Raw genomic sequence first — 17,184 nt, forward strand, 5'->3', positions numbered from 1 at the left:
CTCATCAGACAAACTAGAGGAAGCGCAGGGCTGGACATCTGCTCCTCTGCCAGAGCAGTACTAACTCCAGAGATGGGAGTTCAAATCATTCCCACAGGAGTAAAAGGACCTCTTCCCCAGGGAACAGTAGGCTTATTATTGGGACGCAGTTCTTCTACACTAAAAGGACTTATGATAAGTCCTGGGGTAATTGATCCCGATTATGAGGGTGAAATAAAAATTATAGCTAGTTCTCCAAGAGGTATATCAGTAATTTCACCAGGAGATAGAATAGCACAGTTATTAATAATACCCAGCCTGCATGATAAATTTTCCAGTTGTAATGTAGAAAGAGGTTCCAAGGGATTAGGCTCCACAGGTGTAGATTGGGCTATGCTGTCTTTAAATTTAGATTCTCGCCCAATGCTAAAATTAAATATTCAAGGACATGACTTTAATGGGCTGCTGGACACAGGAGCTGACCTTAGTGTCATCTCTCGTCAAGAATGGCCAAAACATTGGCCATTACAACAAGCCACTCAAATGCTTCGAGGCCTAGGAGTGGCGACTAATCCCGATAGAAGCGCAATGGTATTAGATTGGAGGGATCCTGAAGGATGTGAAGGAACTATACAGCCCTATGTATTGGATCATCTTCCTGTAAATTTATGGGGACGAGATGTCCTAGACCAATTAGGATTGACATTAACAAATAACATCAATCCTAACACGCCCACTACTAGGGCTAAACAAGGCTTTAGGAAAGAAAAAAGTTTAAGAGAACAAGAACAAGGTATGACAGCACCTATTCAAATAGATCAAGAAATAAATAGACATGAATTGGGTTTTCAGAAAGGGCCACTGAGACAATCAAAATTACTTGGAAATCAGAAAGACCAGTGTGGGTTCCTCAGTGGCCCCTGACTAAAGAAAAGATACAAGTAGCCCATGACTTGGTCAGACAACAATTAGCGGAAGGACATATACAACCTTCCGTATCCCCCCATAATACTCCCATTTTTGTCATTAAAAAGAAATCTGGTAAATGGAGATTATTACAAGATTTAAGAGCCATTAATAATGAGATGGTTATTATGGGACCTGCTCAATCAGGGATTCCTCAATTGTCTGCTTTACCAAAAACCTGGCATGTTTTAGCTATAGATATTAAAGATTGTTTCTTTTCAATTCCAATTCATCCCGAGGATAGTCCACATTTTGCATTTACTATCCCTGCACTGAATCATGAGGGTCCTGATCAGAGATATGAATGGAAAGTACTCCCTCAAGGGATGGCTAACAGCCCAACTATGTGTCAAATTTATGTTAATAAAGCAATCCAGCCACTTAGAAATCAAAATCCTGAACTACAAATATTTCACTATATGGATGATGTGTTATTGGCACATAAAGATAAAAACACATTACTAGAATGTTATGCCACACTTACAAACTTATTGAAAAATTATAATCTAGAGATAGCAATAAAGTACAATTAAATCTTCCAATTAATTATTTAGGAGTTCTATTATCCTCAACCATGGTCTGTCCACCAAAAATTCAAATACGAGTAGATCAACTCAAATCACTTAATGACTTTCAAAAGTTATTGGGAGACATAAATTGGATAAGGCCTTATCTAGGCATACCAACAGGAGAGTTAGGACCTTTATTTGATATTCTAAAAGGTCCATCAGATCCAAATTCACCCCGCATGTTAACGCCTGAAGCAAGAAAAACATTAAAAATCATTGAAACATATATGGAAAATATGCATTTGGATAGAATTGATATAAGTTTGCCTTTATTATTTATTGTACTACCAACAAAAAATATTCCTACAGGAGTGTTTTGGCAGGAAGGTCCATTATTGTGGATACATTTATCTTATTCTCCTAACACTATTCTTACTAGATATCCTGAGGCTGTAGGACAATTAATACTCAAAGGAATAAAAGCAGCAAAGGGAGTGTTTGGGATTTCTCCCAATAAAATTATTACTCCATATACTATGGATCAAATTGATGAATTAGCTAATGAGTTGAATACTTGGGCAATAATCATGTGTAAAACTAGTGTTTCATTTGATAATCACTTACCATCTAATCCTTTGTTGTCTTTTTGGTCTAAGCATCCTGTAGTTTTTCCAAAAATGACAAGAAAAACCCCTATCATAAATACTCCAAATATATTCACTGATGGGTCAAACAATGGTACAGCAGCAGTAGTTACTCCTAATCAAACTTTTACATTTTTAGTACCCAAACAATCAGCTCAAAAGGTAGAGCTTAATGCAGTATTACAAGCTTTTATGATGTTTAAAGATTCTGTATTTAATTTATTTTCTGATAGTCAGTATGTAGTTAATGCTATAGTATCCCTTGAAGATGCTGGTAGGATTTCACCTTCTTCTACTGTTTTCTCTTTGTTTTCCGCTATACAAAGTCTAATCTGGGACCGAAAAGATCCATTCTTTATAGGTCATATCAGGGCACATACAGGATTGCCTGGAGCCCTTAGTATGGGCAATGAACTAGCAGATAAATCTACACATGACATACATATTTTCTCCACAGTAAAAGAAGCTATAAATTTTCATAAAAGATTCCATGTCAATGCTAATACTTTACAAAAGCGTTTTAAAATAACTAAAGAACAAGCCAGACATATAATAAAACAATGTCAAAATTGTGTGACATTTTTACCACAAGTTAATCTTAGAGTCAATCCTAGAGGACTGATACCTAACCATATTTGGCAGATGGACGTCACACACTTGCCAGAATTTGGAAAATTAAAATATTTACATGTTACAGTTGATACTTCTTCCGGATTTTTGATGGGCTCCCTTCATGCCGGAGAAAAAACTAAAGATGTTATAGCTCATTGCTTACAAAATTTTGCCACTGTGGGCGTTCCAAAACAGTTAAAAACGGACAATGGTCCTGGTTATACTTCCACCTCTTTTAAACAATTTTGCTCATCATTTGGCATTACTCACATGACAGGAATTCCATACAATCCACAAGGACAAGGCATAGTTGAAAGAGCTCATCAAACTATTAAAATGTACTTATTAAAACAAAAGGAGGGAATTGGAAAGGGGTATATATCCCCCAAAGATAAACTTAAAATAACCCTTTTTACTCTAAACTTTTTAAATTTGGATTCATCGGGACTTAGTGCTGCGGAAAGACATTTGTACCCAAAAAATGTACATAAGCCTAAGGTACTTTGGAAAGATATTCTAACAGGACAATGGAAAGGCCCGGATCCAGTGATAGTCTGGAATCGGGGCGCTGTCTGTGTTTTCCCACAGGATGAACAGCAACCGATTTGGATTCCAGAGAGATTAACTAAAACAATTTCTACAGAAAAAGAAGATGATTTGACTCAAATCCATAACAGCTGACATCCAGAGCTCCAGCTTGGCTATTCTTACATCTGCGACAGTGATTAACCAAGGTGTTTTTTTTTTTTCAATATGTATTTTATTATTGCATTTTTCCCACATCAAAGTTCTATTTTAATTTTGAGCTCATACAAACCTAGGTTAATGTTTTTCTGATCAGTTTTATTTATTTTTTTTTTTTGACTGTGTTTTATTTTTTGACTGTGGAGTTTTTAAACATTGCAATGGAGATTTCACCTAGGTATAGCTACAAGGCCTTTATTTACTATTGTCTTATGTGTTGTATGTTGTGTGCACACTTCTGTTTTGTGTTGTATGTCTGTATGTGTGTATGTCCATATTTCTTATATGAGGAGCGCTCATGAAAAAATGGATCCGAATTTTTTCTTTATTCACGTGATTTATATGGTTTAATTTAAATTAGGTGAACAGCTGTTAATGATTGTTTTTAAAGATGGTTAACAGATCTGTTTGTTTACTAATTTAAATTAGGTAAACAGCTGTTAAGGATTGTTTTTAAAAAAAGTTTAACAGATGTGTTTGTTTACTTTCACCTTTCCTTTTCATTATATTTAATAATTCTGTTCAGGATAATGTCTCTTTAGCATCATTGCCAGAATTTCCATCTCCATCCCAATTCCGGTGAAGACTGAGATAAAACCAAACTACAGCTTCTATGATAGCTATCACAGTAAACTGTATAAACTGATGCATTAATGAATATAACTCAACAAGTAATGCTCAATCAAGGACTTGATTTACTTTGGGAGAAAATGGACATATTGATAGACTCCTCCAATTTGAACTGCTTGCAGAACTTGCCTGGACTATATATCAGTTACATACATTGTGAAATATCATCTGGTGCACCGAATTGTGGTACTGCTGGCATGTCTTTGCTGATGGTGTCACCAGTGATGCAATTTCCTTGCCAGCTCACCCCATGTTTATTGTGGTAATACTGGCATATCTTTGCTGATGGTGTCACCAGTGACGCAATTTTTCCAAAGGAGCCATCAATTGGCTTGGTGTCGTGGCATTTCTGTATCCTCCTCCCTTCTATTAGTGATGGTCTAAAATTTGGGGGCCAACAGAGGTGAGGCAAAGAACCTCACCCCCCCACTGGCACCAAGGCTAAATTTGGGGGCCAACAGAGGTGAGGCAAGAATCTCACCCCCCCACTGGTGCATAGGCCTATCCACAAGCATGGCTGAATGCTGGACCGGTAGTCAGTGACGGGTTGATCTGATTACAGTGGATTCAACCTAAGACAGGAAGCTGACGCCTAAATGTCAGTTCTCCCATGACGGGTAAGAACCATATGTTAAATTGGACAACCTACCAGGCACGGTCCCTAGCCACATTGCTTGTTGCTTAATTAAACAGAAGGGGGCAGATGCTAGGAGCCACAAGCAAATATACGATGTATGGCACCTTTGGTTGTAAAGTGACGCCAGCTAGCCACTGAGATATGATTATGTTAAGATTTACATTCATATGCAAATTGGGCTCCTGCTGTTCACCTTGGCCTGCTACCGGACTCAAGTTACGGAACTCCTGGAGAGTTCCCATTGGTTGGGGAAGGATAGTAGGAGGAAATTCCGGGGGAGGTCCGGGCCCCCCGGTTCCGGGGGAACACGCGCCGGTAGAGGCCCGCGTGGGAGGACCGGGTTTGGCTTGCCAGCGCCTAGAGAGTATCAGCGGCTTTTTCAAAATAAAGTTTTGTTCCTGCTTGAGTGGCTCGTGATTCTGTGCCCAGCCAAAACTGCGGCAGATTGTGGTTTACATATTTTAAATAGAAATCAACATTCATAAAACATAGTACTTCTGTAAAGTTCCCAAATACTTTCAACTTTACCTTCTCCATAGGGAGCTGAAGAGATGCTTTACAATCAGAAAACTCCACGGTAATGCTGGGTCCTTGAACTTCGGTGACAACATAGTGCAGTTTCTGGGATTCCTTTAACATCTTCCTGTTACTGCCACCAAATTTACCAAGTACACGGTAGGCCACGTGGGAGATGCTGTCGGCAGGATTTCGTAAAGTGCGCCACAAAGCCTAAAGACCAACATGTTTCATGAAGTCTTTGAAGGTAACAAAATTCCAAGTCAGAAAACATGACATGGCAATAATTCTGTCCCTCAAACATGGTGTCCCCTTCTTGGGGGAAATCAACATTATTAGTCTTATATGTCCTCCTAGAAAATTCTGTCTTTACAAAAAGACACATATATAAATATGCCTCATGCTCCTGTATACACACAGTGGAGCAGTATGAACACTCAGGTGCTCAAGCAAGACAGTGAAGTGACACACTATCAGACACAAAGTGGGTGAGCTCTCAGTGTTTTTCTTTGTTCTTACTAGACTTTTATAACTTATAAATAAATGGGTAAATTATTTCATACATTTAAATCTTCCATTAGGAAGGAAGGTAAGGAAGAAAAAAACAAATCAGAAGGGTTCCTAAGTCCCAGGACTACAGGGAATAAATTCAGGTGCACACTTAGAACATGTGCACTTAGCCAGGTATGGTGGTGTACACCGTGATCCCAACAACTCAGCAGGCTGAGGCAAGAAAAGCCAAGTTCGAGGCCAGCCTGCGCAACTTGGTGAGACCCTGCCCACCCCCCACCAAAAAAAAAGGGGGGGGGAAGGGCTAGGGATGTAACTCAGTGCTAAACACTTGCATTCCAGGTGCGAGACCCTAATTTCCAGCTCCAGGACCAAAAAAAAGAGGGATAGAGAAAGAGAATACCCACTCAACTGACCCAAAGCATTCAGTAAATTTCCTCAAGTTATTCTCACCTAAATTATCTAAATCCCAAAAATGACTATAGTTCACAGTGAAAATATTTTTCTTTTCTTTTTTTTTTTTTCCTTGAGACAAGACTTCACTAAGTTGCCAAGGTTGGTCTCAAACCTGGGATCCTCCTGCATAACTGCACCCAGCTGAAAGTCTATTTTCTTAATTCACTTACTGTAACAATGACAAATGTTAGAGTCTAGCTACTCAAATTCAACATAAAATTATGATACATTTTTCTACATAAAACAAAATTCTAATTTCCCTCGTGTTCCTATAGGTCCAAAGAGGTTTATCCTCAGTAACTGCTGGGAATATGAAAACTAAGTTCCCTCCCCTCACTCACCCTCCTTCTGGCCCACAGAATCCTCAGAAGCCTCAGGAAAGAGTTCTGCTTCTGTCACCAGAAGAGGCAGCACTGGGAACTCATGCCCTGCACCTCTGTACTCAAACAGTACCATTTGTCTGGGGTGGGGTTTAAATTATCTCCAAAAATATGAAATGACCTTGACTCCATCCATCTCTCTACAGGTTTGTCTGACTCATGGTGTGGCAAGAAGTAGACCCAATCCTCTTTTTAGGGCCCTGGAACAACCTCTGCCTCCTCTTTTATCATATGCTAACACAAACTTGAATCAGAACAGACTCAGCCTTCTACAACTAACAGTGCTTTTCTTGAAACAGGTTCTTGTTCAATTCTCCAAATGACCAGCAGGGAAGGCGGACCTCAAGGCACCAGCCCAACCCCTATGCCATCATCTTCCAGCCTAGATGAAGCCCAAGTTCTAAACCTCAGGATCAGCAAGGAGAGTCTCCCAACCTTGACCTCTAGTCTAAGATGAGGTCTCCAAAGCCAGGGTGTCCAGGACCCCTATCCTCAGAAGTTCCTGAGCCTCCATCATGTAAGGATGGTACCATGACCCCTATCTAGGGTCAAATACTCCACCTAATGGGACAGAAGAGTAAACTGCAGACAGCCCAAACCTTTAACAATTAGCAACCACACATAATTACATCAAAACACAAAGGAAACTTAACACCAAAAAAACCACAAACTATCCAATCAATAAATGGTGTAAGGAGCTGAACAGATACTTCTCATAAAACATAATCAATCAACAAATATGTGAAAAAATTTTACATCTCTAGTAATTAGAGAAATGCAAATCAAAACTACTGTAAGATTTCATCTCATGCCAGTCAGAATGGCAGTTATCAAGAATACAGACAACAATAAATGCTGGCGAGGATGTGGGGTAAAAGGCACATCTCATACATTGCTGGTGAGACTGCAAATTGGTGCAACCAATCTGGAAAGCAATATCAGATTCCTTAGAAAACTTGAAATGGAACCACCATTTGACCCAGTTATCCAACTTTCCGGTCTATACCCAAAGGACTTAAAATCAGCATACTATAGAAATGCAGCCACATTAATGTTCACAACAGCTCAATTCACAATAGTTAAAGTGTGGAAGCAACCTAGCTGCCCTTCAATAGATAAATGGATAAAGAAACGGTGGTGTATATACATAATGAAATATTACTCAGCATTAAAAGAAAATAAAATTATGGAATCTGCAGGTAAATAAGTGGAGTTGGAGAATATCATGCTAAGCAAAGTAAACCAATCCCAAAAAACCAAAGGCCAAATGTTCTCTCTGATAAGTGGATGCTGATCCATAACAGGGAACAGGGAGGCATGGGGGAAAATGGAGGAACTTTGGGCAAAAGGAAGGGAGTGGAGAGAGAGTACATGGGGGCAGAAAAGATGGTGGAATGAGATGAACATCATTACCCGAGGTACATGTATAACTGCACATATGATGTGATGCTACATCGTGTACAACCATAGAAATGTCAAGTTGTGCTACAATGGCATACTACGCATCAAAATACATTCTGCTGTCATATATACCTAATTAAAATACATAAATTAAACCACTATTTGACCCAGCTATCCCACTCCTTGTTTTATACCCAAAGGACTTAAAATCAGCATACTACAGGGCTGGGGTTGTGGCTCAGCAGTAGAGCGCTCGCCTAGCACGTGGGAGGCCCTGGGTTTAGTCCTTAAACCACATAAATATAAATAAAGGTATTGTGTCCAACTACAACTAAAAAATAAATATTTTTTTTTAAATCAACATACTACAGGGCTGGGGATGTGGCTCAAGTGGTAGCGCGCTCGCCTGGCATGCGTGCGGCCCGGGTTTGATCCTCAGCACCACATACAAAGATGTTGTGTCCGCCGATAACTAAAAAAATAAATATTAAAAAAAAAAAATCTCTCTCTCTCTCTCCCCCTCTCTTTAAAAAAAAAAAAAAATACTATAGTGACGCAGCCACATCAATGTTTATAGACTTCAATTCACAATAGCTAGACTACGGAACCAAACTAGGTGTCCCTCAATAGATGAATAAATAAAGAAAATGTGGTATATATACTCAATTTACTATTACCCAGCTTTAAAAAAGAGTAAAATTATGGCATTTGCCAGTAAATGGTTGGAGGTGGAGAATATCATGCTAAGCAAAATAAGCCAATCCCACAAAAACCAAAGGCTGAATGTTTTTTCTAATATGCAAATGCTAATTCACAATAAGGCGGGGTGGGGGGGCAATAGGGAAGAATAGTGGTTCCTTAGATTAGGTAGAGGAAAGTGATTGGAGGGAAGGGGAGGGAATGTAGGGATAGGGAAGATAGAATGAAACAGACATTATTACTGTGTGTATGTGTGTATGACTACATGACCAATATGATTCTGCAACATGTACACTCAAAAAAATGGGAAATTATATCCCATCTATGTATGGTATATCAAAGTACATAAATGCATTCTACTGTCACATATAACTAATTTAAAAAGTTAAAAAAAAAACACAAAGGAAAAAAACCTAAGACAGTTAATATATGAGCTTCAACAATGTTTAAGTCTTTAAAACAATCGCTTTTCTTATCTATTCTTTGCTCCCTGGGGTGAGATAGTGGGGAATACCCATGCCTCCCTTCAGAATGTGTACCCCTTTACTATGAAACTGAAGGGTTTCTGCTGGAAGCATCAGCAGCCATACAGCACCCACCACACCTGACTTCACAGTTATCAGCCTGGTGAGAATGTAACACTGCAAAAGCTCAGAAACGGCAGCAAGACGCAAAGCAACCATCCGTATCTACCATATTTCTGTGTATTTTCCGCACACTTTAGAATCACAAAGCACATGAGAAGGTATGCCCTCCACCCTGCAGGGAGCTGCTGCTGAGGACAGATAACCAAGTGATGGCGAATCCTTGACATAAACTAGATGTGTGAGGAAGAATATTGGCGCTGAGACGAAGGCAGACTAACCTGCATGAGTTCAGCACGCACAGGCTGAATGTGGTCATAGAGGAAATCAGGTTGCAGGTTGTCCACGCACAACTCCAGGGTCCTCAGGCCTTGGCTGACCAACGTCTGAGACCCATTGAGGGCAGACACCAAGGGATCCATCAACATGGGCAGATACGGCAAGAGAGAGCTCAGCCGCACTGGGACTGTGAGACACAGCTCCACAAAGAGGTCCTTCATGTGCTGCTTATGCAGGCCACTCTGCAACATGTTCAATCCTGAAAACAGGGTATGAGGCCATCAGAGAAGGAATGTCACTTTCCAAACACACGTCAAAGTTAGCTATACAAAAATCTCTAGTCCACCTTTCATTATAAACACTAAAATTATAGGAAGACATTTTGTGCCCCTATAATACACTCTATTAGATAAATCTGCTCTGTAACTGCAGCTCTCACAATCTCTTGAGTGGTACCAGAGACTACACATGATGATTATAAATTGTATTATGATCTTATAATGCAATATCATAAACCATTTTTAAAAGTCACATATCCCTCTAATAAGCCAATTTAAAGACACATCCTATCTTATGTGTTCATTTCAAGTTTAAGGTTTACAACCTTACATCTTTTTTCAGGCTTCCTGTACGTCACAGTTGAGGTCAGTACTTTTAAAAATCCACTCCTGTTCATTATAAATGTAAAGGAGCCTCCTCCTTACAAAAATCAACCTCCACACCCTTGACAATCATTACCAAATACTGACTCCTTTCTACCTGAGATCTTCTCACTAAGAACAGAATAACTAGCTGAAGAGAGAAGCCTGCGGCCCCCAATCCAGGTATATATTGGGGGACAACAGAAGAAACTCGGGAAGGAGTTAGCAGGGAAGAAGTCAGTAACAGAGAAGCACCAGAACCAGTTTAGAATCCAGAGGCAGAGGAGAGGGCAGAGGTAAGTTCCCAGAAGAGAGTCAGCTTTAATAAAACCAGAAGTGGAGAAGTAAGCTTGGGACAGCAGAGACTGCATTAGGAGGAAATGAGACTAAGGCTAGGGACCAGGAGATGACTGGAGATTGGGCTAAGTGGGGAAAATGGAGCCTGATTAAGGGCCACTTGAAGTACCTTCTGTGGGAAGATTTTTTTATGACCCTTTTACATTCAACATACTCAACTACGTTCCAGTTATCACCTGAGGATGCTATGTTGTAAATAGTTTCTCTTATGGAATTTGTAAAGAAGGTATATGAAAAGATGATATCCCTTGCAAAGAGCTCACCTACCAAAAACAAAAACTCCTAGAAGAGTGTTTCCAATCATAAACACTCAATGGATCCAAGATGCCCTTTAGCTATACATCGTGAAATACTCCTAGTTATAGGATTCTGGTTATGCAAATTAGAAACTACCTAGGAAATATAAACTAACTGTAAATCAGCTGTATACCTTGCCTTTTCCTCTTAAAACCACTTTTCTTTCTGGATCTGATTAGATAAATATTACAAAAGTGAAACAAAGTCACAACCAAGTAACCAAAATCTTCCAAATCTGGAAGGGCCCATCCCTGAACAGGGATACCGTCAAAGCCCCACTGCCTTTTAAGTAGGGAAGGGAGGCATGCACACAGTTCCCACCCCACCTCCCAGAACAGTGAGTGACCTTCCCAGGTACAGAGGACAAACCCCAGCAATTGGGAGCAGCTAGACACATGCACACACATAAGACCAAGAAACAACCAAAAACCACTACTCTAACCTTGCAGGAGGTTTGGGAGAAGAGGCAAAAATTCCTGATACAGGAGATCATGGCTACCTCCGCCAATAGAGCGGAACAACGCCCGAAGCAGCAGGAAGTAGTTGTAGGGCTCCTTGGCAGTCTGCGCAAGCTCCATGGAGCTATTCACAATCTTGTGCAGGTGAGGCTACGGAGGAGGAGAAAAGACCAATTAGTGGGCTCTAAAAAAGATAGTTTACACCTTCCAGACTCCAGGTGATGGGTCACTATAATGTGAGAGTAATCAAAAGCAATTCTGAGGAGTGTGTCACAAAGAAGAGCTTCCCAACCCTTATATGACTCAAATTAATTTCTCTTAACATACATGAGGCAGGGGGGTTCCAAGTCCAAAGGCAGTCTCAGCAACTTAGTGAGACCTTGTCTCAAATAAAAAAAGATTAAAAAAAAAAAAAGGACTGAGGATGTGACTCAGTGGTTAAGTATCTCTGCACCTCTGGGTTCAATCACGGGTACCAAAAAATACACACACACACACACACACACACATACACACACACAGGATATATAGGTTTCCACCAGTAAGGCTATGAAAAAATCATTTAGACGGTTCCTATGCTAACATGTAGTTACATGACATTGGCTAGTAGGAACCGAGGGTCTACCAGTTCTGCAGTTCTGGTAGATATAGTCCTTTAAAGGACTACATAATCACGTAAGACGAAAGAAGTTTATTTCCTCTAATACTTTAAATACAAAAAGTAACCTAAAGGAACTGAAACATAACTACTAATCATTACCAAATATGAAAAAACCCCAAAAGACAGGGTTTGGAGGCTGGGGATGCAGCTCAGTGGTACTGCACTTGCACAGCATGTGCAAGGCCTTGGGTTCCATCCCTAGCACCACAAAAAAGAAAAAGAAAAGGGAAGTTAAAAATACAGGATTTTGAGAGATGCTAACATGGCGGCCGGCAGGAGGCAGCATTTTCAATGCCTCCGCAGTAACGGGATCAGAGAGACCCATTAATGCACCTACATGCGACCTGCTGAGAAACTTCTAGCAAAATTCCGCTGAAAGGAGACCTGCCGAGAAATACATCAAATAAATTTATAGGAGTAAACAGTAACTCAGCAGTCAAACAGAACAAGAAGCAACATGAGCAGCATGAAAAAGTAAGGAAGAAAAGGAGTACAAACAATGCAGGACAGCCTAAATATTCAGGAGGACCTAGAGTCATCAGAAAAATGGTCATATAAAGAACTCAAGGAATACCTTAGATGGAATGGAACCTTAAAGAGGATATGAGACAGCAAATTCAAGCAGCGAAAGAACACATTGAGAATGAATTACATAAACAGATAAAAGAAGAAGTTAAGCATCTTTATCAGTGGATAGAGATTATAAAAAAGAATCAAACAATAATCTTAGAAATGAAGGAAATTATAAACCAGATTAAAATCTCAAATGAGAGTATCACTAATAGAGTGGAGCAAGTAGAAGCCAGAACATCAGATAATGAAGACAAAATATATCATCTTGAAAAGAGTCTAGCCAACTCAGATAGGCTGGTTAAAAATCACGAGAGAAACATCCAAGAGATATGTGATAACATAAAAAAAAAACAAATTTAAGAGTCATAAGGATAGAGGAAGGGATACAGATTAAAGCCAAGGGAATGAGTAACCTACTAAATGAAATAATTACAGAAAACTTTCCAGAAATAAAAAAGGAAACAGATATACAAATTGTAGATGCATACAGGACACCGAGCATACAAAATCACAGTAGACCAACGCCAAGACACACTGTTATGAAGTTATCCAATATACAGAACAATGAGAAAATATTAAAAGCTACAAGAGAAAAGAGGCAGATTACATTCAGGGGTAAACCAATAAGGTTAACAACGGATTTTTCATCACAGACCTGAAAGCGAGAAGATCCTGGAACAACGTATTTCAAACACTGAAAGACAATGGATGCCAACCAAGAATTCTGTATCCAGCAAAATTAAGCTTCAGGTATGACAACGAAATAAAAATCTTTAACGATAAACAAAAGCTAAAAGAATTTGCAGCCAGAAAACCAGCATTGCAAAGCATTTTGAGCAAAACACTACACGAGGAAGAAATGAGAAACAATAACCAAAGCCAACAGTGGGAAGTACCTCAGTAAAGACAGACGGAGGGGGGGGGGGAAGCTAATCATGGAGAAGCAAACTAAATTTTTTTTAAAAAAGGATAAATAATCAAACATGGATGGAAGTACAAATCATATATCAATAGTAACTCTGAATGTTAATGGCTTAAACTCTCCAATAAAGCGACATAGGCTGGTATCATGGATTAAAAAAACAAATCCAACAATATGCTGCCTCCAGGAGACACATCTGATTGGAAAAGACATACACAGGCTGAAGGTGAAAGGTTGGGAAAAAATATACCACGCACACAGTCCTCGCAAGCAAGCAGGGGTGGCCATGCTCATATCGAATAAAATCGACTTCAAGACTATGTTAATCAAAAGGGATAAGGAAGGACATTATATACTGTTAAAAGGAACCATTCACCAACAAGACATAACAATTACCAATATTTATGCACCAAATAATGGTGCTGCGAAGTTCATAAAACAAATTCTCCTCAAGTTCAAGAATCAAATAGACCACAACACAATAATCATGGGTGACTTCAACACACCTCTCTCACCATTGGACAGATCCTCCAAACAAAAGTTGAATAAAGAAACTATAGAACTCAATACCACAATCAATAACCTAGACTTAACTGACATATATAGAATATATCAACCAACATCAAGTGGCTATACTTTTTTCTCAGTAGCACATGGATCCTTCTCAAAAATAGACCATATATTATGCCATAGGGCAACCCTCAGTAAATATAAAGGGGTGGAGATAATACCATGCATTTTATCAGATCATAATGGAATGAAACTGGAAATCAATGATAAAAGAAGGAAGGGAAAATCCAATATCACATGGAAAATGAACAATATGTTACTGAACGATCAAGGGGTTACAGAAGACATAAAGGAGGAAATCAAAAAATTCTTAGAGATAAATGAAAATACAGACACAACTTATCGGAATCTATGGGACACAATGAAAGCAGTTTTAAGAGGGAAATTCATCGCCTGGAGGTCATTCCTCAAAAAAAGGAAAAACCAACAAATAAATGAGCTCACACTTCATCTCAAAGCCCTAGAAAAGGAAGAGCAAAACAACAGCAAATGCAGCAGAAGGCAAGAAATAATTAAAATCAGAGCGGAAATCAATGAAATTGAAACAAAAGAAACTATTGAAAAAAATCAACAAAACTAAAAGTTGGTTCCTCAAAAAAATAAACAAGATTGACAGACCCTTAGCCATGCTAACGAAGAGAAGAGAGAGAACTCAAATTACTAACATACAGGATGAAAAAGGCAATATCACAACAGATGCTACAGAAATACAGAAGACAATTAGAAATTATTTTGAAAACCTATATTCCAATAAAATAGAAGATAGTGAAGATATCGATAAATTTCTTAAGACATATGATTTGCCCAGACTGAGTCAGGAGGATACACACAATTTGAACAGACCAATATCAATGGATGAAATTGAAGAAGCAATCAAAAGACTACCAACCAAGAAAAGCCCAGGACCAGATGGGTATACAGCGGAGTTTTACAAAACATTTAAAGAATTAATACCAATACTTTTCAAGTTATTTCAGGAAATAGAAAAAGAGGGAGCTCTTCCAAATTCATTCTATGAGGCCAACATCTCATTGATTCCGAAATCAGACAAAGACACCTCAAAGAAAGAAAACTACAGACCAATATCTCTGATGAACCTAGATGCAAAAATCCTCAATAAAATTCTGGCGAATCGGATACAAAAGCACATCAAAAAAATTGTGCACCATGATCAAGTAGGATTCATCCCTGGGATGCAAGGATGGTTCAATATACGGAAATCAATAAATGTTATTCACCATATCAATAGACTTAAAGATAAGAACCATATGATCATCTCGATAGACGCAGAAAAAGCATTCCACAAACTACAGCATCCCTTTATGTTCAAAACATTAGAAAAACTAGGGATAACAGGAACTTACCTTGACATTGTGGAAGCTATCTATGCTAAACCTCAGGCAAGCATCATTCTGAATGGACAAAAGTTGAAGGCATTCCCTCTAAAATCTGGAACAAGACAAGGATGCCCTCTATCACCACTTCTATTCAATATAGTTCTCGAAACACTGGCCAGAGCAATTAGACAGACGAAAGAAATTAAAGGCATAAAAATTGGAAAAGAGGAACTTAAATTATCACTATTTGAGGATGACATGATTCTATACCTAGAAGACCCAAAAGGGTCTACAAAAAAACTACTAGAACTAATAAATGAATTCAGCAAAGTGGCAGGATATAAAATCAACACGCATAAATCAAAGGCATTTCTGTATATCAGCAACAAAACTTCTGAATCGGAAATGAGGAAAAACACCCCATTCACGATATCCTCAAAAAAAATAAAATACTTGGGAATCAACCTAACAAAAGAGGTGAAAGATTTATACAATGAAAACTACAGAACCCTAGAGAGAGAAGTAGAAGAAGATCTTAGAAGATGGAAAATATTCCCTGTTCATAGATAGGCAGAACTAACATCATCAAAATGGCAATATTACCAAAAGTTCTCTATAGGTTTAATGCAATGCCAATCAAAATCCCAATGGCATTGCTTGTAGAAATAGATAAAGCAATCATGAAATTCATATGGAAAAATAAAAGACCCAGAATAGCAAAAGCAATTCTAAGCAGGAAGTGTGAATCAGGCGGTATAGCGATACCAGATTTCAAACTATATTACAGAGCAATAGTAATAAAAACAGCATGGTACTGGTACCAAAACAGGCGGGTGGACCAATGGTACAGAATAGAGGATACAGAGACTAATCCACAAAGTTACAACTATCTTATATTTGATAAAGGGGCTAAAAGCATGCAATGGAGGAAGGATAGCATCTTCAACAAATGGTGTTGGGAAAACTGGAAATCCATATGCAACAAAATGAAACTGAATCCCCTCCTCTCACCATGCACAAAGGTTAACTCAAAATGGATCAAGGACCTTGATATCAAATCAGAGACTCTGCGTCTGATAGAAGAAAAAGTTGGCTCCGATCTACATATTGTGGGGTCGGGCTCCAAATTCCTTAATAGGACACCCATAGCACAAGAGTTAATAGCAAGAATCAACAAATGGGACTTACTTAAACTAAAACGTTTTTTCACAGCAAGAGAAACAATAAGAGAGGTAAATAGGGAGCCTACATCATGGGAACAAATATTTACTCCTCACACGTCAGATAGAGCCCTAATATCCAGAGTATACAAAGAACTCAAAAAATTAGACAATAAGACAACAAATAACCCAATCAACAAATGGGCCAAGGACCTGAACAGACACTTCTCAGAGGAGGACATACAATCAATCAACAAGTACATGAAAAAATGCTCACCATCTCTAGCAGTCAGAGAAATGCAAATCAAAACCACCCTAAGATACCATCTCACTCCAGTAAGATTGGCAGCCATTATGAAGTCAAACAACAACAAGTGCTGGAGAGGATGTGGGGAAAAGGGTACTCTTCTACATTGCTGGTGGGACTGCAAATTGGTTCGGCCAATTTGGAACGCAGTATGGAGATTCCTGGGAAAGCTGGGAATGGAACCACCATTTGACCCAGCTATTGCCCTTCTCAGACTATTCCCTGAAGACCTTAAAAGAGCATACTACAGGGATACTGCCACATCAATGTTCACAGTAGCAGCACAATTCACAATAGCTAGACTGTGGAACCAACCCAGATGCCCTTCAATGGATGAATGGATTAAAAAATGTGG

The 17,184-nt window shown here is 39.0% G+C and overlaps 1 protein-coding gene across 15 annotated transcripts in view; it reads right to left on the minus strand.

Annotated features, from left to right (window-relative positions):
* TRRAP (transformation/transcription domain associated protein) overlaps nt 1–17,184 on the minus strand; it is a 135,477-nt gene that overhangs the window by 88,867 nt on the left and 29,426 nt on the right. For all 15 annotated transcript variants that reach the window (XM_081299852.1, XM_081299851.1, XM_081299849.1 and 12 more), the window contains exons 19-21: nt 11,284–11,449; nt 9,549–9,805; nt 5,250–5,450 (exon numbers count right to left, since the gene is read on the minus strand). In XM_081299852.1, the coding sequence (XP_081155978.1) occupies nt 5,250–5,450; nt 9,549–9,805; nt 11,284–11,449 (624 nt within the window). The remainder of the gene's footprint in view (nt 1–5,249; nt 5,451–9,548; nt 9,806–11,283; nt 11,450–17,184) is intronic.

Source organism: Spermophilus citellus (genome assembly GCF_964194105.1).
Source record: "Spermophilus citellus genome assembly, chromosome: 6".
In the NCBI taxonomy this organism is placed as follows: domain Eukaryota; kingdom Metazoa; phylum Chordata; class Mammalia; order Rodentia; family Sciuridae; genus Spermophilus; species Spermophilus citellus.